The sequence below is a fragment of the Ischnura elegans genome, chromosome 12 (genome assembly GCF_921293095.1).
Source record: "Ischnura elegans chromosome 12, ioIscEleg1.1, whole genome shotgun sequence".
Classification (NCBI taxonomy): Eukaryota; Metazoa; Arthropoda; class Insecta; order Odonata; family Coenagrionidae; genus Ischnura; species Ischnura elegans.
In genome coordinates this window covers 52,226,077-52,249,776 of record NC_060257.1, presented here as the reverse complement: position 1 = coordinate 52,249,776, position 23,700 = coordinate 52,226,077, and the positions used below count along the sequence as shown (strand labels likewise).

At 38.5% G+C, this 23,700-nt stretch overlaps 1 protein-coding gene across 1 annotated transcript in view; it reads left to right on the top strand.

Annotated features, from left to right (window-relative positions):
• Positions 1–23,700, top strand: part of LOC124169795 — a 45,129-nt gene that overhangs the window by 15,193 nt on the left and 6,236 nt on the right. Inside the window, exons 3-5 of the mRNA XM_046548545.1 lie at positions 10,254–10,476; positions 13,776–14,009; positions 15,430–16,147. Of these exons, the coding sequence (XP_046404501.1) occupies positions 10,288–10,476; positions 13,776–14,009; positions 15,430–16,147 (1,141 nt within the window). The 5' untranslated portion in view covers positions 10,254–10,287. The remainder of the gene's footprint in view (positions 1–10,253; positions 10,477–13,775; positions 14,010–15,429; positions 16,148–23,700) is intronic.

Below are 23,700 nucleotides of genomic sequence, written 5' to 3'. Positions count from 1 at the left end.
TGCGCAGGTCTAAAATTATTTCATCACTTCTCTAAAAGTTGGTAACATCTATTTGTTTAACACCGACGAGGCGCCAAGTAAGGGACAAGTCGTCTCACTACGCATCGTTTTTTACCTTCTACCATCTTCTGATTTATATTATCAAAGATAAACGACCTCCTAGCAGCATGCGCGGGATGAATTTTGCTGTGTTAGAGGCGTGGGAGGGGGAGAAGCGAGCGTGGAGGGGAAGGGATCGGCCTGCGGCTCTGGTATCCGCGACGCTGCGTGGGCGTTGGAATATTTTCTTCGCGGACGCGGACTCAAAGTAGGCATTTTGTGGCTAAACGGTGGCAGATACGTCAAAATGCACGAAATTTTTGCCCTAAAAGGGCAGTAACTCGGCAAAATCTATAGGGAATGACCATAAAATATTATATTTTTCGAATTTCGACCCTCCCCCCCTAAATTGCATTTGAGCGAGGGTCAGGGGTTCACGTACAGGTCTCAAATTTTTCAGGCCTTATTTTTGATCGGTCCCACAACTTTTTTTCATTGGGCCAGATGGATTTGAAAAAAATCGATTTTTGCGATCCGCCCTAGTGTCCAACCATTACCTTCTATGATAAATTATCAATTTTTACTCGAGAGGAAAAGGCTGGAGCAACAAATGTAGAATGTGATGGAGACAATGGAAGATGGACTAATAAAATCAGATTTTGGATAAGTATGAGTACACCACATGCACTAGGTATTACTGTCCCTAGTGGTTATGTATATTGAAAGGTATTAAATGGAAAGGTAAACTTTAGAGAGTAACCACTATTAGATTTTTCATTTAATGAAGACTTGGCCTTATGGAAGGGCGAATCCAGGATTTTTTCTGGTGTGGCTCAAGGTTCTGATCTGACAGGCAAACAGTCTTCTCCTATTTGAAATTAAAAACTACATGCGGCAATTACTGTGTGAAATATTCTCTTCATATTGTAACGTTTTGAGAATATCCACTACTAACCAAACAAATAATTTTAGTACAATTCAAAAACCAGCTCTATATTTTAAAACTTTGGAGCAAAAAAAAAAAAACAACATCAAAAAGCCACCATGAGTATCACAATCCCATTTATATTTTGCACTACCACTCACTGAACCACCGCCATGTACCGCACCATTGTGGACTTGAGTTCTTCGTATCCCTTTCCTCCCGTACTCTTCTCCTCTCGTAAGCGCCTCCTTTTCGCTGCGATCTCTTCTTCTCCCTGCCGATCTTGAATTCTGCCGCATCTCTTCCTCTTTTCTCTCAATACACCGCTACTTTAGTCTTTCTCCCGATCTTTCTTTTTTACTCGTCTGCCTCCTTCTCTCCATACACGACTGCCCTTTTTCCCTTCACAACAATCTCCCCGTCCCTCACTACCATTGTTAGTTTGAAATTACATACAAACAACATGGTGGCTTGTTTATGTTATGTTACAATATTAATATGAAATTAAATGATTGAGGCTCCGTAAGACTTAAAACAAACGTATTGATAACTGTCAATAAAATCTTGTCTGTTTTATAAGCATTTGGCCCTAAGCCCTAAATCTGCATATGGCCTTATGTAATAAATTAGAATTGAGTTTTAAGAGTAGGTTCTGAACAGTCTTACCAAGTTTTGGAAGATCTTTTAAGTTAAGTGATTATAGATATGTATTTATAATTGAACTCTCAAGGGAAGACTTGACATCTATGTACCTCCCTGCAAGGTACATCAGTAGCTGTGTGATGGGGGTGTTAGAACAGGAAAGGAAGTGCACATACTGAGTTGCACCTAGCATTTTTCTACTCCTAAGTTGTTTGGGGAAAAACAAATTCCTACACCTATTCCTTTGATAAATTATCTCTCTTAATTTATTGTTTCTGCCAGATGTAGAAATATTTGTTGTGAGATTTTAAGGTGATGTTCTCTGCTTTGCTCTAAAAAAAAAACTTAAAAAGCTAATGATAGTTTGGCAACTTCTCATAGTAAGTTAGGAATGTGTTGTTCCTACCAATAATTTTGCTTTTTCACATGCAATCTTTCAAGTGAAGGAAATTTTGTATTGAGAAGCACTTAAGTATAAGAAGTACATCATCCTAATTTCTGCGTTCATGGACCCTGTGTGTCATCATCACAGTGAAATATTCCTGTCCAGTGGCTGTATTTTTTAGCTTTTGTCTTGCAAAGATCTGCTCCCTGCCTTTTGTCTATTCATTTTTCCTGAATATTTTAATTACTTAATGGGGAGCATGGTAACCTATTGGATTGAATGCTTGGCTTTTGATCAAAGATTCGGGGTTTAAATGTCAGGTAGAGACTTTGGACACCCCTGAACTAAAATACTCGAAGTGCAAGGAGGCCCAGGGAAAGGTATTGGCCCCCTTGCCCTGATTGTGTAACTACATATGAAATGAAGTTGATGGTTTGAGGCATCACTTTGTGGAATTTACTCATAATGAATGAAAATTGAACTTTGTTTTTCCTCATAAATATTTATTCAATCACGACCACTGTTTCGACGCACTGAGTCATCCTCAGGCGAGGAGTACATTGATCAATGTACTCCAATGATACATCAATGTACTCCTCGCCTGAGGGTGATGCAGTGTGTTGAAATTGCGGTCATGATTGAATAAATATTTACGTGGAAAAACAAAGTTCAATTTTCATTCATTACATATGAAATGCTAGTGGCTAAGTCTCAGGTGAGCTCTACCCTCACCTATCCAAACCAACCTTCAGGTTGAATCATTGAGTGAATGTGGTTAGTTAGCCTTGAGTTTTCAAGCTGGATCTTTAGTTTTTCTCTGTGTGCTGAAAATGTTTGAGAGGTGACCATTCTTATTTTCTAAGGAAAGATACATACTTAGCTAATAATGATCTTAGGTTTTCCCGGCGTATCAGTTGCGGAAAAGTTTCTCGGGTTTTCCACCGGTTGATGTCGTCCATGTCTCCCGACGTTTTGATCCGCGACTTGCTGATCATCCTCAGGGGATCTTCCGAATGCCGTTCTTCAAAATTTTCCCGTATATATACACTCCCTCCGAGTTCAGGTGTAACCTAATTGGTTCACGCTTGTTGAGGTTTTCCCGCCATTTTTGTCGTTAATAATGGACTTCATTATTGGTCTCCAAGCATTGCTGATTTGGAAACCAGTGTCCCTGTTGAAGTTGTAGCGGTTGATGCGGATCTGAATGGCTTCCTTGACAAGGCGGTCCCAATAGTCATGTGCTCGGCATAGCAGTTTCGTCTCCTTCCATTGTATGGCATGGTCTTCATTGATGCTATGCTCCGCCACTGCAGACTTTTCTGGTTGGGCCAGCTGTAAGTACCTTTGATGTTCCTTCGTTCTAGTTTCAATAGTCCGACTGGTCTCTCCAATGTATTTCTTTCCGCACTCGCATGGAATTTTGTAGACTCCTGGTGTCTTCAGTTCGAGGGGATCCTTTACTCTCACCAGTTGATCCCTGAGCTTTGGAGGTGGTAAATGAATTGTCTTAATATTATATCTGCCTAGAATGCGTTGCATCTTTCCGGATATTGTGGAGACATAGGGAAGAAAGGCTTTTGCGGTCGGCTCTTCTTGAGGCTCCCTTATGCCGCCAATGGGCTTGTTAAAGGTCCTTTTTAGGGCCTCAGAAATCTGATGTTTGCTATAGCCATTTTTCCGAAACGTCATCTTCAGGTGTTTTATCTCATTCTGGATGCTCTCGTTATCGGGAATCTTCTTCGCTCTGTGCAATAAAGTAGACAACACGGCTTGCTTCTGTGACGGGTGGTGATGACTCTGATTGTTGAGATATAGGTCCATGTGAGTCGCTTTCCTGTATATGCTGTGTCCCAGGCTTCCATCTTTCTTTTTCTGGATTAGAATGTCGAAGAACGGGAGTTGGCCATTTGTCTCTTTTTCCATGGTAAATTTAATGCTCGGATGCTGACTATTCATGTGGGCGAAGAACAGGTCCAGGGCATCTTTTCCGTGTGGCCAGATCAGGAATGTGTCATCCACATATCTAAAAAAGCATTTGGGTTGCAGTGGAGCTGAGTTGAGAGCCTGTTTTTCGAAGTTTTCCATGTAAAAATTCGCAATTGCTGGGGATAGCGGCCCACATGAATAGTCAGCATCCGAGCATTAAATTTACCATGGAAAAAGAGACAAATGGCCAACTCCCGTTCCTCGACATTCTAATCCATAAAAGAAAGATGGAAGCCTGGGACACAGCATATACAGGAAAGCGACTCACACGGACCTATATCTCAACAATCTGAGTCATCACCACCCGTCACAGAAGCAAGCCGTGTTGTCTACTCTATTGCACAGAGCGAAGAAGATTCCCGATAACGAGAGCATCCAGAATGAGATAAAACACCTGAAGATGACGTTTCGGAAAAATGGCTATAGCAAACATCAGATTTCTGAGGCCCTAAAAAGGACCTTTAACAAGCCCATTGGCGGCATAAGGGAGCCGCAAGAAGAGCCGACCGCAAAAGCCTTTCTTCCCTATGTCTCCACAATATCCGGAAAGATGCAACGCATTCTAGGCAGATATAATATTAAGACAATTCATTTACCACCTCCAAAGCTCAGGGATCAACTGGTGAGAGTAAAGGATCCCCTCGAACTGAAGACACCAGGAGTCTACGAAATTCCATGCGAGTGCGGAAAGAAATACATTGGAGAGACCAGTCGGACTACTGAAATCAGAACGAAGGAACATCAAAGGTACTTACGGCTGGCCCAACCGGAAAAGTCTGCAGTGGCGGAGCATAGCATCAATGAAGACCATGCCATACAATGGAAGGAGACGAAACTGCTATGCTGAGTACATGACTACTGGGACCGCATTGTCAAGGAAGCCATTCAGATCCGCATCAACCGCAACAACTTCAACAGGGACACTGGTTTCCAAATCAGCAATGCTTGGAGACCAATAATGAAGTCCATTATTTACGACAAAAATGGCGGGAAAACCTCAACAAGCGTGAACCAATCAGGTTACACCTGAACTCGGAGGGAGTGTATATATACGGGAAAATTTTGAAGAACGGCATTCGGAAGATCCCCTGAGGATGATCAGCAAGTCGCGGATCGAAATGTCGAGAGACATGGACGACATCAACCGGTGGAAAACCTGAGAAACTTTTCTGCTACATACTTAGCTGTTTTAAATTCCTTATACTAGGTACTTCTTATGATCTGCATGAAACTCTCTTGACCCCCTTCTAATGGCTGGGATAGAGAGGGATCCAGTTTTTTTTTTTTTTGATAGAAGACAAGTGGACCGAGAGTTAGTTAAAAAAATTACCAGAGCATGATTTAAAAGGTACAATGCTTATAAGAAAGTTTATCTTAAGTTATCAGGTAGTTTTCTTATTAATGTGACATTAAACACCAGTAGAATTCTGTCAGACCATAAATTTGGTAACTAATTGATAATTATCCAAGGCAACACCAAAATTCCTTGGGGAAAAAAGGAGGAAAGAGCATCATGGAATTAGACTCTCAGGAAGACATTCTAGTTGAAGCCTTTGTGAACCCCGGACACAAATCCTCTTAAGTACTAGTGCAAATCCTCAAAGTGCAAAGTGTCCCGTGAAAGGAACTAGCCTCCATATCCTTAGTGTGTGGTATCGCACACTTTTGGGATAGTTGGAGGTGAACTGTACCCTTACCTATTCAAACCAACTCTTGCATTTAATCACTGATTGACGAGCCCATTCAATTACTGCTTAAGACAATTTATGGGTGGTGATGGTCTGATTACCGAAATAAGTTCTATAGATTGAATACATTTATTTCATCCATAATGAATGAAAAACATATCAAAGAGTTATTGCGTACTAGTTGCTTTCATTTTGATTATGTTTGAAAAATTCCAATTCCTTCTCCAAGAAACACCACAACAATCATAGTTCACCTACTCTTCCTTTTGAAAAAATGGTTTATGTTGGGTTGTTGGTACATATTTGTAAATGTAACAGTATTTAAAAGTAAAGTAAGCTCTTATGGTGACAGACAAAGAAGTCTTCCCTTGGAGACCTACTCAGAATTACAAGGTCGATTGGAAAGCATTGTTTTTTGAATAGGTACTATGAAGTTCATGTAACTGTGATTATACTAAAGGAAAAGTCTTAGGAGAAATTATAGGTTTTCCTATCATGCCTTCGGATTTGTTAAAAAATACTCAAGATAATGTCATGGACATACCTCAGGTTTTTCTGATTTGTTGCTGAACCACTGCACTCATTAGGCACATCACTGCAGGGAACAAGCATGTGAGCTGACGTAATGGCTAAAGGATATCCAATGAGAAACAGTTAAATGCTGGCAAAAGTAACCATTAGGTACCTCAATTTAACAGTTATTCAAAGGGTTTAAAGAGTATATTAAAATTAATTAATTATTTTTCTATTGAAGCAACAATTATTTGCTAAAACATACCCTCAAAAACACACATTAGTTTCTGATAGTGTTTACTCCTGTGGTAGCCGTATTGTTTATAATATTTTTTGTACCTATTCCTCCCCTATGCGAGACAAGATTTAGGTAACTCTATACATTCCTGACTAAATATTACCTCTACATCTGATATTTTTATCAACTGCTTGAAGTTGCTAATTTCCTGCAGTTTCGTCTCTTCATTAATTGTATCGTAAAGACGGGAGTCAATTGTGTCAGACAAGGGAGTGCTGTTGGTCAACATTCTTTAAAATCATGAAAATAACATTACTACTGATTGTGAGTACAATATGTATTTATGCTCTCACATACTATCAGGTAAATTAAAAAAAAAACTTGATATATAAGTTATGAGAATAATGTATAATATAGCTTGATGGCTGTTGCCTGCATTCTTGCTCAATTTCACGTTTATATTTTATTCATAAAGAACTATTGTGTTTTTGAACTTTGGACAAAAATCCTATGCACAAGTTGATTCCAGGCCTCTTCACCCTGCAGAACACACAGTAATAAAATCTCAAGCCCTCTGCATCTAAAAAAAACACTTTAACTCACTATTAAGGAAGAGAAATATTGGCTTGAATTAGAGTGAGGAATTCATGTTCATCCCTCTGTAGAAAGATAGAATTAAGGTCATAAAAGGAAGGGAAGTAAGTAATTGCACACACACTGGTATGTTCCCCACTGCCAAAGCTTTGAAACATTTTGAGTGGAAAGTAACAAAGATATTGACATAGCACTCATGCTTAACTCACATGTTTTCTGTAAGGATTCCGAGTCTCAAGATAGGCCAATATTGCTGTTGTCATGTACTATGCATGCTTATTAACATTGAATTCAATGTAATTCACTGTATCAAGTCAATAGCAGTGAACTTTATAGAAATTGTTTGATTAAAATATCTTTGCATTTGGAATTGAGGCTTACATATTTCTTCCCTTTGATACAAGTCATGTTTCCATCAGAACATATGGTGACTAGCAAAGCATAATTTTGAATTACTCATGGTAAAACTCCAGTATAAAACTACCTATTAAACTTCATATTTTATTACTTTATGTTGCCACTTATCTCTTTTGTAATTGATATTAATTGCCTTGAAAAAGTTCCTCTTGACCAGGAATTGAACTTTTGTTTGGCTTTCTATGCAGACCACGACAGTATCCAGTTTCATATATTCCCATGGCAATTTTACTAAGGTTTATGGTGCTAGGCACCAGTGGTGCAGCGAGGGGGGGTTTTTGAGGATAAACCCCCCCAGACTTATGGAAATGTATGTCGTAAAATGGAATGTAATTTGATAGTTACCCCTAGAGTAGTGGCCTCCTCATTAGATGTATTGTGGACAGTTGTCTCAAAGACAGCTGGAAGCAAAGAAAGGCAAAAGACGGCCCTAAATGAATTACATAGGACTTATTACAAAGGATATGAAAGAGAAGAAATACGTCTCTACGAATAGGACAGTGGATAAGAGAGCAGAATGGAGAGCTGCACCAAGCCAATCATAGGTTTGTTGATTGATGATGAAGGGTAATTTGAGTCCAACATAAAATTCTGTGTTGCTTGTGCATAATGTGTTAAGTCCAAAGACCCCAAAAATGGGACTATCTCACCTAACCATCAAATGAATCATATAGAATCGTTTCCTAAATTATTATTATAATAGTAACAGCACATGAGGAGGTCGCTTATGAGCTATTTATCTCACAATAATTCATACGCTTGGGTTTATGATGGGCGAGTGAATTTTCAAATGCAATTATCTCAAAACTATGATTGAGTGACTTAACGCATTATGCACAAGCAACACAGAATTGTATTATATGACAAGGAAGTAGCATAAGGTGAAGCTAGTTAAAGAATCTTGAAGAAGACTAATACACCATGGTTAATGTCAAGGGAAGTGATACAAACATATCGATTGCTAAGTTCTAGCAACATGTATCTCAAAAATAGCAGCTTTTCAGGAGAGCAAAAAAAAGATTAATTTTTTTACTTGTACACTGAAATGAAAAGCAAAGGTTCATAAAACTGGAAAAGAAGCATTCATTTGCAAACAAAAAGTTGTTTTTTGCTTTTATATTATTTTTTAAATGTTATTACTCTTTGTTTGAGATACCCCTCTCAAACCGGCCGAATTTGAGATGCTTGTTGTTAGAACTTAGCCATCGATATGTGGAAACCCCCGAAGATGAAGTTTATTTATAGTCAGTGGTGAAGCAAGTGAATCAATCAATCCGTGAAGCTAGTAGCATCAACTTATGGATAGAACTCTAGCCCATTTTTAAATCATGCATCTAACATATTTCTCTGAATATGAGCTGCACATTTAGTCCTGCTTATGGGACCCTAAAATCAGGATGTTATTCAAAGACTTCCTTTAAAAAAAATCATAAAAATGACAGTTTTGATCCAGCCAGCCCTTTGGATTCTCGAGGATGGCAGCTTAACTCTCCTAAGCCTCAGGAAAAGTAAGAAATAATGCTGAAAAAGGTTAGATCAGTGTTCAATGCATGTCTATTAAATGATAATGACAAAGCAATCTGCAGTGCCAGATATTCAAGCCTGTAAAACAGATCAAATCTTCATTTATACAATTGCATGCATTTGTAGCCTTTGGCGGACTTAATAGCAAACTTGAGGCAGTGTAAATTCATAAATTATTTGTGAATTGAGACTTCCATTTATAGGGTTGACATTAATGGTACATAGTGGCGACTCAGGGGAATGGAAGGGATAATAATGTGTTGTATGTCTAGGATGGCTTGATCTCAATGGGTGAAAATATTTTCAGTGATGCAGCATGAGACGAGGCTCTCCTATGCCATCTTTTAGTTGCTTTTTATACTCTCACAGGATGCACTAAACAGTGTGCGTTTCAAATTTGTGCATTGATTTTTTTTCTTGACCAAAACCTTAAAAAGTGGGATGAAGCTTGAATTGAGGAAATTAATTTTATAGTTTAAAATAGAAGACACCCACTTTATGATGGGTGAGACTTGTGATGGATTCAACATACATTCTTATACGAATTTGCTTGCACTTATTGTAGTTTCAAATCTCCCAGACTTAGTTTCTACTTGTCCAGTATCATCAATGATGCAAATATACACCTTATTCTTATTACTGAATTTATTACTGAATATTATTTACATTTTATAGAATTGTAATATTTAAATTTGCTGATACTCCTTAACCTTATTCATTGTTAGGAAATATTGTCAATTCAATTTATTAATTTATTTATTCTGCTTTGAGATAAATCTTCTGAAATGAATTGATATCAATGAGATCTATTGTACTTCAATTCTACCTCTACCATGCAATGATGTAGCCAGGAATTTCGTTCGGGGGGAGTCCAATATAAGGGGGGAAATAAAAAAACAGGGTACTAAGTAGAGTGTTTTAAACTAATTTTAACACTTTTCATAATCGAAAAAAACTTAATTTTTTGAAGAAATCTTTTGTAAATTCAGGATTTTTCAAATATTTTGTTTTCTTTTATGAAGCAAAGTATTTTTTTTTTAAATATTTTGGGGGGGTTCAGACCTCCTGGCCTTGGTGCCAGTGGGGTAAAGTACTCTCCTGCCAAAATATAGGCTGTGGGGTCTAGTATCACCTTATCCAGGTCATGGATTTTTGAGTACGTAATATTATTAGGTTATTATAAACCTGTATGTAAAGGCCAATACAGTAGTGCTGCTTTTGCTGGTGTGGTAATATATGAGTATTCCAGGTTCATGGTGCATTCCCTTTATATGTTTGGTAATATTTTTCATTATATTTCAGGACTTGAAAATAGTCTTTAAGAAAAGAAGGCCAGATGACTGAATTGTCCACATACTTAAGAAAAGCAGCTGACATTTTATATGACTATGAGTGGGTTTACAACTTCCGGGCCACTCATATTTTAGTCAACAATATTCTTTCTCATATCCCGGAAGTCTGGATCCAAGCATTTTTGGGTCTGTCGGATGATGATCTTACCCTTCTTACCAACGGCATTGTTAAGGTTGGTACTTTTTATAAGTTTTCCTCTGTTATAATTTTAAATGTTGTTGGGTGAAATTATGGTATAGAGTGTTTTCTATGTTGTATTTGATAATATTGTGCGATCCAAGTTCAGAATTTGTAAAACCTTGATTTTTTATATATTGTCCTCGTAAATTGTTTAATTTATGACATAACATGCATAATTAACTACTCCTATGAAGTATTTTTTATTAGGATTAGGTCAGAGGGAACTATTTCAAAATTTGTCTTTGGCTCAAATGGAATGAGCTGTTTAGACTGACAATCTGGGTTGGTAGTTCATTGTATGCTTGGAGTCTAGGGTTTTGGCTGTCCCATTTATGTTTCAATGTTTACACTGAAATTTTAGCATTTTGTGATGAAGTTAGGACGACAGGTAATGATGTCACTTAAACTTGCTGAAAATTATAAAAATAGAATCTGGATTAAAAAGTGACCAATAACTGGGTAAAAGAAAAGTGGCTGCTTTAAAAGGTAACCACTGAATTGCGGTGAGAAAGGAAAGGTTTCCATGAGTTAGGAGCAGTAAGGAGGCATCCATTAATTAAGTGAGGCATTTAGGGGGGGTCGATTCCCACCCAATCTCACGAGGGAGAGAGAGGGGGTCCTGGCAAGTATCACATTATTACTTTTCCCCAAGAAATAGTGTAAAATATGATTCTAGACTGAATATTTCATGCACTATATTTACAACCTCCTAGGGTGTAGTCCTCACCTGTCAAACCGAAGGTTTCAGGTTTAAGTCCCAACTGGATGGGAAGCTCCTAACAAGGGAATGAATGTTTGCAATCGTCCATTTTTATTTTTTGAACACTATCTCGAAGTAAATACCTGAAAATGTGCTGTTTTCAGGATGATAAAGATAAAAAACAATAAAATGGACATATATAAAAAGTTATGTTAGGCGCCTTGAAACACGCCATCGTGCACTACACATATGTGCTGAGAATTGCGTCAATCGTAGGATAAAAAGTGCACTTCTCATTATTATTTTTTAGGTACAGTAGATTCCGGTTAATTGGGACGTATCGGGACTTGTGCACTTTGCCCCAATTAAGCGGCTGCCCCAATTAGGCGAACTATCCTGTATATGGGCATAAAAAAATGTTGAAATGATAGAAATAAGACTAAAGAATGTTTATAATGCAACAGAAGTTTATTAAACTATTAATTTGATTAGTAGATCAGCGAGTTTAGTTAATTTATTATAATTTTTTCAGAATTATAACAATTTAGTTAAAAATATTTTTTTCACAGCCTCGGGCGACGCTGAATGAATGTCTTTTACTAAGTCCTATTAAAGAAACGTCCTATCCTCTTGCGGATAGTATAACAACAAAAGCTTTCAAAATAGGGCAAGAATAGGAACATATGTGAAAAATAAGAGTAAATCAAAGGAGGAAAATATAAAAAAATAGTATTCTGAAAACAAAAAAATTTAATTTAGTTGCAAGTATAGAGTCTATGTCGCCGACTCATGGCCCAATAAAGCGGCATGCTGTCCCAATTAAGCGGAGAATACACTGGGATATTCCTCTATTGGGTTCTGTTCTTCAAGATCTGCCCCAATTAAGCGGCTGCCTCAAATAACTGGTGGACCCATTAAACGGAATCTACTGTATTATAACTACCTAAATATCTATGGAGATTAGGAGGAGTTAGTTTAAAGTATGATATTTTAAATTTATACAATATAAAGTCTGTCATTGTTCTCAATATTTATAATCAGTTGATGTAACCGCTCTCCTCTATAGGAATGAATGAATTGAGAAACTAAGAAGGCTCGGTGTCATTTGAAAGTGGAGGAGAACTAACATTAGCTTATGTTTCACCTTCTCATTGCTTCAACCAGAATTTTTTTTTGGATAAATGAGGTTAAAGCATACTCTAAACTAAATTTAGGCTGTGCAAAAAATCCTCAGAGGAAAACAATGATTTGCCTTGACTGGGATTTGAACCCAGATCCTTCGATTTCTGTGCACACGATTTGAACTGCTAGTCGCTAGTCATATAATATGCTCAGCAGTCCGGTGATGCTAACTCCATGGGGCCTGTGGAGGCCCGAGCTCCGTCAAAAATTCGTTATGGATGTGAGGAAAAAATGTGTCAGGCTTGTCGATTTTCTCCGGAGTGTTCAGATATCGAGATTCGAGTTATCAGGGTTCTAATGTTCATCATAAGACTCTTCTGAAATGCTTAAAAAACTTAACACTCACTACTGATAAAATTTCCCAGGGCAAGGTCCCCAGTTTGGGCCCCCCCAATATTTTTTGTAAGTCGGCATCCCTGCAGCAGTCCATACCACCTTGTCTGGTATGGTCCACAAATTTCGACAGGGGAGAATGATGCCTCGGTAGCTTTGCTGGCTGAAGCACTTGGTCAGAAATCAATGGATCCAGGTTCAAATCCCGGTCAAGGCAAATGATTTTTTTCTCTGTGGAATTTTCGCTCAATATGTGCATTGCAGAAAGAAAGTTATCACCATCCAGAAATTTATCACCATGGCTAGTCCCGGTATATATACTTAAATTTAGACCAGTGGATTTCACACTTATGGGGTTGGGAGGCCGATTCCTTTGCCCTGGGCGACTTTGCAACAAGATGGTTTGTTTTTGGATCTCATCTGGAACATTGTAAACTTTGCTCTCCAGAAAAATCCTTTACTCATAAGACCACCAAGCTCCCTCTCCCATTTTACAATTTTGTCAATTGCCTGTTTTCATGGCTAAAATAAATAAAGTAATTGTAATTTTCCGTGTATCAAATGCATTTTTATCTCCCCCAAACTTTGCCTAAACATTTTGGTGTACGTTATTCATCGTTAAAAGTACACTCACTTTTTATGCAAAGATCCATTGAGTGACGAATTTTTTTATCCATGGATACAAGCTTACTCTCAGATTATATATTTTATTTGATTTCTGTTCATATTTGACACAATATGTATAAAATAAAAAAAGGTTACCGATAGAGTCATTTGATTACTGAAGCAATGGAATTCAGTCTCCATCTGCAACAGAATCAAGTAGTTAGGGCCATAAATTGATATTATATATCTATGTTAGGGTGTTGCAATAATGTTAGATCTTTAGTGCCCTCCTCTAGCACTAAGTATTTTAGAATTCAAGTATTTTATAGTCAGTATTTCCTATGATCTTCATTTGTTATCTTTACTATCTTTTTAGTAATATTAAATTGAAATTGTTAATTAATGTTGTTAAGCTTTAAAATGTCAATTTTCATGTAGCCTTAGCTGATGTTGATTTTTTAAATTTGTAGGATAGTTGGCCCAAATGCCTCGCTGAATTTGCCTACCGCTGCAATGAGTTGATGCTTCCTCAAGCAGGTATGGAGAGTTTTTCTCAAAACAAAGGGTGGGATTACATCCCTGCTGAAATAAGAAAAGGAATGTCACCCAAGAAACAGCACGAAGTTCTTCATCTGACATCGTTCATATACCATCAGTGTTGTGAGGGCAATCTTTCTAGAATACTTGATCTGGGATCAGGTTTGGTGAGTAGAATTTTGGTGAAAAATTTTTTCTCCACATTAGTTATGAACCATAATTTTTATGTGTTGAAGATACGTCTCTTTCGGGTAATACACCGCGTGGGTCCATTGTTCTCGGACGACAGTTTCGCCGGCGTTACAGTCGGCTTCTTCAGGTCAGTGAAGTAATGATGCAGTGAATTGGCCGCCTTATATATTTGTCCGTAGAGGCTAGGTCATCTGTGATTGGCTGTCGCTGCTGTGTCTTTTTCCACGCAAAACTCGTTTCCAGGCATGCGGAAGGGGATAGCCGTCTACCCTATTGAAATTATCTTGAGTCTTGCTTATTTCGATGGCTTCCCGTATCAGGCGTGGAAAATATCTCCTTTTTCTAAATATCTTTCCACGCCTGATACGGGAAGCCATCGAAATAAGCAAGACTCAAGATAATTTCAATAGGGAAGACGGCTATCCCCTTCCGCATGCCTGGAAACGAGTTTTGCGTGGAAAAAGACACAGCAGCGACAGCCAATCACAGATGACCTAGCCTCTACGGACAAATATATAAGGCGGCCAATTCACTGCATCATTACTTCACTGACCTGAAGAAGCCGACTGTAACGCCGGCGAAACTGTCGTCCGAGAACAATGGACCCACGCGGTGTATTACCCGAAAGAGACGTATCTTCATACTCATCGACCCGCGGAAGCCTGCATAAGGATTTTTATGTGTTATTTTAACCCATCAACGCCCACGGGTGCCATATGGCACCCAGTGCAGTGCCGAGCCAATACTCCTGCAATGCATTAAATATGTGGATTTTAGTGTACATTTCGGTACACATACTTAGTAGAAGGTTTCCTTCATTATTCAGTCAGTTTGAATTGTGTTCATTGTGTTGAGCTCATATGTATCATGTTTTTTAAATGTGAAATATGTGTGAATTTAAAAAAACTTTGGGCACTGACGGGTTAATGCATTCAGTAAGGTGTACATTCTGCCCCTTTCTATTTTGGTTCATGAACCACCGGAGGAGGAAATAAGAAAGTTTCAAGAATTTTATAAGGCTGCAGAAATATAGTCTATTTTTGTACCAATCATTTGCCTAGTTTTCAACTTTAAGGGTATTGTGACAATAAAGGGCAAGGGACTAGTCACATTGACTCACCAATTCCATTAAAATCACCAGGCTCATTTTTGCTAAGAAAATGTTGAGCAAAAATGGGCCTGGACTTAAGTTGGAAAGGTGAATATTCATACCTTAAATATGAAACAGGGGGTTGGCTTCAGATAATTCTCTTTAACATGGTACGTGGCAAAGGCCTCTCCAACCATGCAATCTATCTAATCTTTTATAACAATTGAAATTGGAAAAAATCTAGGAAATTATGGTTGAATGATCATGCTATGAGTGAATAATTATGCATAACCTTATCATTGAAGGGTTACTTGGGTAAGCTGCTACATCATCGGAGTGGTTACCGTGTCCTAGGACTTGAGGCCAACATTGGCTGTGTTGGGAAGGCTGCCAGCATGCAGCAGCCAATCTGCTCATCTGGCGTGAAGCATGTGGCGCTCACTCTTAGACCGGCGCATAGTGAGGAGGAGTGGAGGACAACCGTCGATCAGGTCACAAGTGTCCTTGAGGACCTTGGGAATTGGCAGGGGAAATGTTCTTGTGGTAGTGTACCTCCGGAATCGGAAGCCACAGAATCTGTAAGCCAATCAGAGCAAGATTTTGCTGAGCCTGTTTGCATGGTTAGTCTTCACTCATGTGGAGACCTCAGTCCGACAGCTCTGAGGCTATTTCTTGAGTTACCCCAGGCCACCCGTCTTGTTGTGATGTCTTGCTGCTTCCACAAGATGAAAACAGCGCTGCCTGGTGGTTCTCGAGCTGAACAGGGTACAACCACTGTGGAAGATGAGGCTGGAGATGGTGAGGCAGATGTTGATGTTGATGATGAAGTCTTTCCGGACTTTCCAATGAGCTCGGAGCTGAAGCGTGTGGTTGGTTCTCGACGTAGCTTCCTTCGCCGGCCACTGCTGCGCTTGGCATCCGAGTTGACAATTGAGATGTGGCGCCTCATGACGGAAAGTCAGCGGTGTGAACACTCACTCTACGTGCTGGGGCGTGCTGTGTTCGAGTTGTATGGCATGAAAGGTTTGTCCAGTATTATATGCTGACAATGGCATCATTAGGTGGTGAAGGGAGCACAGACTGCTCATGGTGAAACTTTCATATTTGGGTTGATTCTACTTGGGGATATCCATGCATCAGCCCCTATTCAAGCATTTTTTTTTACAATCCCCCCCACCTATAGTTCAAATGTGGTGGATATTTTCAGTTGCAAAATTCTGTCATCTGAGTTCGAAGTCAAAGCCTTCTCAATCGATTTAAAATGAATTACATCAATTGAGCTTACTTATTTCTGTGTTTACTTATGGCGTGAAAATGTTTTTATTTATTAAATAATTATGTTATAATACTTGAAAACAAAATTTGAGCCCATTAAAGAGCCTTTAAGTGAAATACATTACAATTATGGCTTTTTAGCGACAAAGCACACGTAGATACCTACATTCTTTTTCCATACGCTGCAAAGCTGCAAATGCTATGCATCCATTCGGCAACTAGGAAAATGCACTGAATAAAAGTTTTATATGTAGTGTAAAGTGAAATTATTAAGTATACAGCAAAAAATTTGCTTATATCATAGTACGGAGAAATTAACAACCTTTGATTTGGTGTATTTTCTTTTGAAATCTAATGAGCAGTCTTTGAATTATTAGTCTTCAAACTCAAATGACAGAATCTTGCTATGGATTGTTGAGATTTCCATCCATAAATATGTTTTAAGAAAATGAGTGGATTCATAGGGCTTTGATGCAATCAAGAAGCTGTTATTGGGGAGTTGCAATCACTGATGGCAAATGTGTGTGATAATTGTCCAGCAGATAGGTTTATGGGATATGCACTGCATGTGTCCATCTCGGTAGACTACAGTTTTGCCGGCATGTCAGCTGGCTTCTTCAAATCACTGAAATGTAGAGTGAAAACACAGTACAAGGCAGCACACTTTGTCGATGAGCATGACTATCTTAAAAAGTAGAATAAAGAAGTTAAAAAAAAACATGCTTTTTCTAAAAACAGTATAAAATGCTCTATAAAGTGTTAAAAAAAATTAGCTTTTCATCACTTGGGAATAAAGCGTAGGTGTTGATTAGGTTTATAAAGGCTGTATTACACAGGGCACATAATAGCATATAATTGTATGAAGGCACGGTCAATATTTTGTTGTGTAAAGCGGTGAATTTCTAGAATGAATGCAAGAATGCATGCACGTGAGATGGCAAAACAGTCCCTGTTCTAATTGTGTTCATTCATTTGCACAAGTGTATGCCACATTGAGAAAGAAATGCAATTATAACATGCACAGCTACATGCCCTGTATAAAACGGCTTTTAGAAATGAGTATAGAAGAACATGATAGTTCGGTCAGGATTGACACCCACGCTTAATTTTCTGGGTGATAAAAAGCTTATTATTCTACTTTTAAGTGACTATTTTACTGTTTTTGAGAAAAGGGTGTTTTTTTAATCTCTTAATTTTATTTTTATTTTCTTCTTATTAGTTAGAATATAGATTTGAATTTTAAATTAATTTTTATTCCATTTTAAATTGTTTTCATAACTTTATTGTATAAAAGTGAGGATTATGAGGCTATCATAAACTTCCTTGCGTTAAGTTCAAAATAGCAAAGTCTAAAATGATGGAAGACTTGGAAAAAACATTTAAAAATATCAGGAAAACAATTTAGGGGGTGGGAAGCCAAGGAGTACAATTGTTTTTTTTTCCTAAACAGAGTTAGGTACAGTTAATTTTTAGAAGAAATATAAAAAATCTTGCTTGCCAAGTGACTCTGTTCTATGCTGACATCGGGTGGAAAAATCAAATGCACTACTAATATTTAGTTGATCTTGTTTGTTTTCTTTACCTAATATCTGAACCTAACTCTGTACAGAAAAGAGAAATCACTTTTACCCCTTAGCTTCCAACCCACTCAATTGCCTTATCCAGGATTCGTACCTGTAATATTTTGGTCACTGAGTAGACGAGTTTACCGTTGACACCTGGGGTTGAGGTGAAGAATGAAATCGTAGATACTTACTCTGAATCTGTGAGATTAATGAAAATGTTAATTGTTGAAAAAAGGTCCTTCGACGGGCTCCTATCGCGGCAGCGCCTCATCCCATCCCCTCCCCGGGTGATAGGGTGTATTAACCCTCTCCTTCCTAAACCGCCTGAAACCGGCCGTAAACATTTCCCCATCATGCACGAAGTTTAAATACCCATTTGCCCCACTGGTAGACCTATTTTTCTCCGCGATGAGGAACTGACACAGGTTACTTCAATTAACTTACAATAACTTGAAAGATATTTAAGTGTTTTATTTTAAAATTTGTATACGTTTTAAGAATATATTGACTTATTGAAAAAAGTTTGCCTTACCTAATATTGAATTTAATTCCCTCCTTCAACTCCATTTCCTTGGTGATATTGATGATAACATCCTAATTTGCAAAGAGGTAAATCGCATCCTATGCATTTCCATGACGTTTCTATGCTCCGACCAGTAGGAGTTATTCTTTTCTTGGAGCTGCAATAAGCACACACTTTTTTTCTCCCCACGAACTTTGCAAGAGAGTGTTGCTGTCTCTAGGAAAATGTGCCCATCGGAAGGATTCTTTTACGTCCTACTACTTTAAGGGAGGAGAATTTCCCTATCATCTGCCTGTAAAGTGCTAAGTGGAAATTTATACTCTCTCCTCTTTGAAGGCTAAGTTTTTTGGATATTTTAATTCCTCAGGCCATTCTTTACAAGATAATCTTTTAGTAGCACATGCGTATGTGTTAATCGTAAGTAGTAATGTCATGAGCGTCACACTTGAAAAAAAGCTATCAAAGTAAACGTGATGATTTTTCCCTAAATAGTTTTTCATTAAATTCATTACAACTTGCGTCCCAAAAAACATTTCAGGATTTCTTATATCTTTTTTCCTAGGTACACATTTCCCTGCAGAACGTAGCCATGGGAGCTTGCTAAAACCCAAACTTAAAATCCCCACTTCGTTGGCTTTCCTTGAATGTATTGTTTTATGTAATGATGTCCTTTAAAAGCAACCATCGCTGCGTCAACACTTAATTCCCTACCTGGTTTATACTTTTGATGAAAAGTTTCCATTACATCAAGAACCGGCCTAATTTTATGCAATACATCAAAACCCTCCTCTCCCTGTTTTTTCCTGAGTTATATCACTAATATGGAAATATTTTGAAATTTTTGAGTATCTTCCAAAGGTCATACAGCCACGAACAATTGAGATGTCAATATCTTGGCTATGCCAGTAATCCCTGCTTTCAGGCAAATGGAATATTCCCATGTATACAAGCACTCCAATGTATTCCACCATTTCATCGCACGTAACATCTACCCAGTGTTTGTCAGCGTTTCCTGAGTAATGTTGAAGATGTTCTGCATATTTGTTTGTGTTATTGACAATGTTGTAAAAAAAATCTTTGCCTCCTAGCATATATTTCAGGAAGGAAAATTCATTATCACCTATCGCCAAATTATGAATAGGCCCTCTCTCTCTTCTTTGAACTCCGACGGTTCTTCAAAAATCAGGGTGTCCCTCCAAGAGTTATGCTCTTGAATATCACCTTTTAAATCACTCGCACTGGGGTTACGTCATCCTTTAGTTCTACTTCACTTGATTTGTCACTATCACTGTATCCTTCTTCTCCATTCAAACAACTAGAACTATCTGAATCACTCGAAAATTCACTTCTGTTCACTTCTTCTGCAATAGCAACCTCACTTAAAGAAGCCATGGTCAGGACTGAGGAGCATTAGGTTTCTTTTCATTTGAGCAGAGCTTCGCCTCCTTGCCATATGAGATAGGAAAAGTGTGAGAGTGCGTGTGACCACCCACAAACAGAACTGAGGGGAATTAATTTTCTTTTCATTTGAGCTGAGCTTCGCCTCCTTGCCATGTGAGATAGGAAAAGCGTGAGCTTGTGTGTGACCACACAGAAAGAAATATCGCCATTAGATGTGACAGTCACTCTAAATAACACAGGGCAGGCCTAGGGTTTTCGTATCACACCATTTTAAAACTGGCCCTCGTAAAAATCCCATCGTAATAGCTTAAAAATCTTCACTCACTACTTCTCAGTTAATGTGCCACGCTGGAACAAAGCACCTTATTGTCTCGGGATTTTAGCTCATGGTGGCGACGTTCTGCTTCTTCTTAATGAAACGAGAGATAGGAAGGATGCTTGTGCTAGCAAAGATAAACACTCTCAAGATAAAACAGATGCCTATGAAGCTCAAAAGGCTGCCCCAAACAGAGCAGGGCTGGCCGGGCGGATTCGGCCGGTTTATGAAGGAGCGACTTAAATGGCGGCGGCCGGTTTCGGCCGGGTTAGGACGGAGCGGAGAATGAGGCATTTAAACTTCAATAGGGAGAGGGTTAATTGAATTGTTGGGTCCCGGCCCCGGTGTGTTGTATCCTTCAAAGCGCCCCCCTTGGGCCCTCATTAAATGTCGAAAAAGGTGGCTAATACCGCCTCTGAAGGCCTAAGAATAGTGTAAGAATGCATTGTCATCTGGTTCTGATGTGCACTGAAAATTTCTAGACGATCCGACCGTGGGAAGTGGGTCAAAATCAATTACGAATTCTATCGATGAAACAGACGAAACTAGTTCGGGAAAACCGTGTAAAAAATAACATCGAATCCGACTCGAGAACAGCAGAGAACTGAAACAGAGAGACAGCAACCCAGGTGCACACTAGCTCAATCAGCTGACAGCGAGGAAAAGGAGCAAGAATATTGCAAGAGGATCATCAAGATCAGTGGCGCAGCGAGGGGGGGTTTTGGGGGATAAACCCCCCCCCCAGAGCTCAGAGAAATTTCTAAATTAAATCCATTTTTAATGGATTAAACTTAGAAATTAATTTTTAATTAATGGATTTTTGGAATGGCAAATTAATTTAATGGATTAGTATTACTTATGGAATAGTGTTAGGATTAATCAAATATCCCTCAGATAGCCGTAAAACTCGCCATTTTGAACCATTAATCTTAAAATTTTTCTGGAGGAGGACCCCCGCAACTCCCACTTACCCTTGCGGGTATGCAATACCCCCACACCCCAAAGTATTAGCTGCGCCTAAAACCGCCCCTAGCATTAATTCTTAGCTGCGCCCCTGCTCAAGATGGCCTCTAAATGTGTTGTCACCCACCGCGCATTTAAATGGGTTAAAAAAGCCACCACTTGCGTCGCTGACGGGCAAAAAGATCTGTGTCTCACGGGGAAATGAGGTATAAGTTGGTGTGTTAACCAAATTTTATATTCATGACGATGTAATCTATCAAATTCATGACTTTTTAATCCTATTCCTCAAAAATACAAATATTATACTGAAAAATATAGCAAAAAAGTGGATCGTATTGCACTCATCACAGCCCCGGAGACATGTTTGAAAACCAAATAAAATGCGACCGAAGTGGCAACAGAAATCGGATTGCTATGGGGTGGAATTTGGCCTCCTGTATGCAGTCCCCTTGAGCATAGCACTGAAACATAGAGCGACTCAGATTCTCACCATATCAATCAGCTGACCGCTAGGGAGAGGTCCCGCCGGCCGACTCCCCTCCAGCTGCGCAGTAGCAACAGAAGGCATTGCATAAATTCTCCTCAGAAAAGTTAGCAACAAAATTTATCTAGAAAATGTTTCGCATAAATGGTTTAATTAAAGCTTAATTAATGGTTAATCAAAGCATTAATATCATAACATTAACTACAAATTTCGTTCGTATAGCGCTTAAGTTTATGGTCATCGTTGGTTTTTACCGATGCGGACGAAGTCTTGATGGATTAAACAAAATTCAAAGATTCAAGCTTGGTGGAGTGGAATTTTTGCATATTGAAATCAATACTTGCAATTTTCCACGATTATAAAATTTACTACTGGTCAATCAAAGCGTTATTTAAATTAGCTGTACATTAATATAGTTACTAAGTCATAAATTTTATGATAGTGGAAAATCGCAAGTATTTATTTCATTACGGACTAATCTCCTTAGGCGTTCTTTCCCGAAATCCGCCGGATTTTGCTAGTATTTTTAACTCTTGATTTATAATTATCGATATGCTTCTTCTAAGTGATTAAGTGCCAGATATTAACCGTAAAACTACTTAATTACTGCCCAAGCATTCAGATATACACGTAGTTTTAAAATTCTGTTGACTCGTTCCTGCTTGAGGGGGTGTGCCCATATTTGCACGCTAGCCGTTCCGGCAACCGGTTTGCATTCTGCAGAAAAATCGCTCGTACCTTCATGGTGATTTGCAATTGTATAAAAAAAACGGAGTGTTAGAGAATAGGTGACCCTGAGTATCCCTTAAGCATGTGTATTGTGGGAAATGGCTACAAGGGGCCAACAAATTTCAGGGGGGGAAGGGGGCTGAAGACCCCAAAGCCCTACCCTGGCTACATCCCTGGACGGCGTCACTAAACACTACGGCAATTCAACCGATCCAGGCTTTATATAGTGGAAGCTCGATGTGTTGAAATAAAAGGTTGTTGCTCTTTTCAATAATTATTTAATACGTCCGACGCTTTTCGGCTCACAACGGCTTCGGAAACCAATGAACAACAGGAGGAATTTGGAATGAATTGAACAAGTCATGAACGAAAGCCTTCACATTCCATATTGTTAACATTCTCGTGCAGTTGTGTGGATTTTGAGTTTTGATGGTCGGAGAAAAGAATTTTCCCATCCTTTAAGTAAACTATGCAACCCTTGTGTTTTTGTCAAAGATATAGTTGGGGTATTTTTTCTTGTAGCTTTAGGTCAAAATTTAGTTTTTCGCGTTCCTATTGTAGTTAATAACGCATTTTGTTGCAAAAGGTTTGCGTATATTCCTTTTTATGTAGTTGATAGTATTCCAATCGTTCTCTTTACTAAACACTCTTTTTGAAGTGCGTCGTTTTTTTTAGCAATTTACTTTCTAGTTTGATATTTTAAGGTCTGTTTTCTTTCTTCTATTTTCTAATCATAATGAATTTCTCCGGCATGTCAACACTTCCTGTGAATGATATTTCGTTGCTATAAACGAAACAAAAATTACCAAGCACCCAAGAAAGTCTAAAAATATGGACACTACTTATGAGCAAAATACTTTCCCTCGCTGGCAGCCATGTTGCACTTTCTCTGACTTCTTCCCGAAAACGCTTCCCACGCTTTGATTCATGGGAAAAAGATGCACTCGTCGATATCCAAATCTTGCGGCCAAGAAAGGTACCTAAATTCGCTGTCTTATGCTGCCTAGCGTACGAAGATTAGGAAGTCAGTTATAGCGTATTTAGATATAAGTAAATAACTTAAAAGTTGGTAATAAGTAGGTTAAAGGGTAAAAATAAGTAATAAGTAAATTCGCACCATTCCAAGATGGCGTCCTGTCCGAATCCTGGGATTTATTAGGTACCCAATTGGCGAATTGGGACACCGCTTTAACCTTTTGTGACTCGGGTCGGTTTAATTGTAAATCCCTTTAATTTCTATTTCCGTCTTCAAAAAAACGGCCAATGGTGATTACAACGGTTTTTCTCTCGATTCCTCCGACTAACGACTTTTCCCCTAAA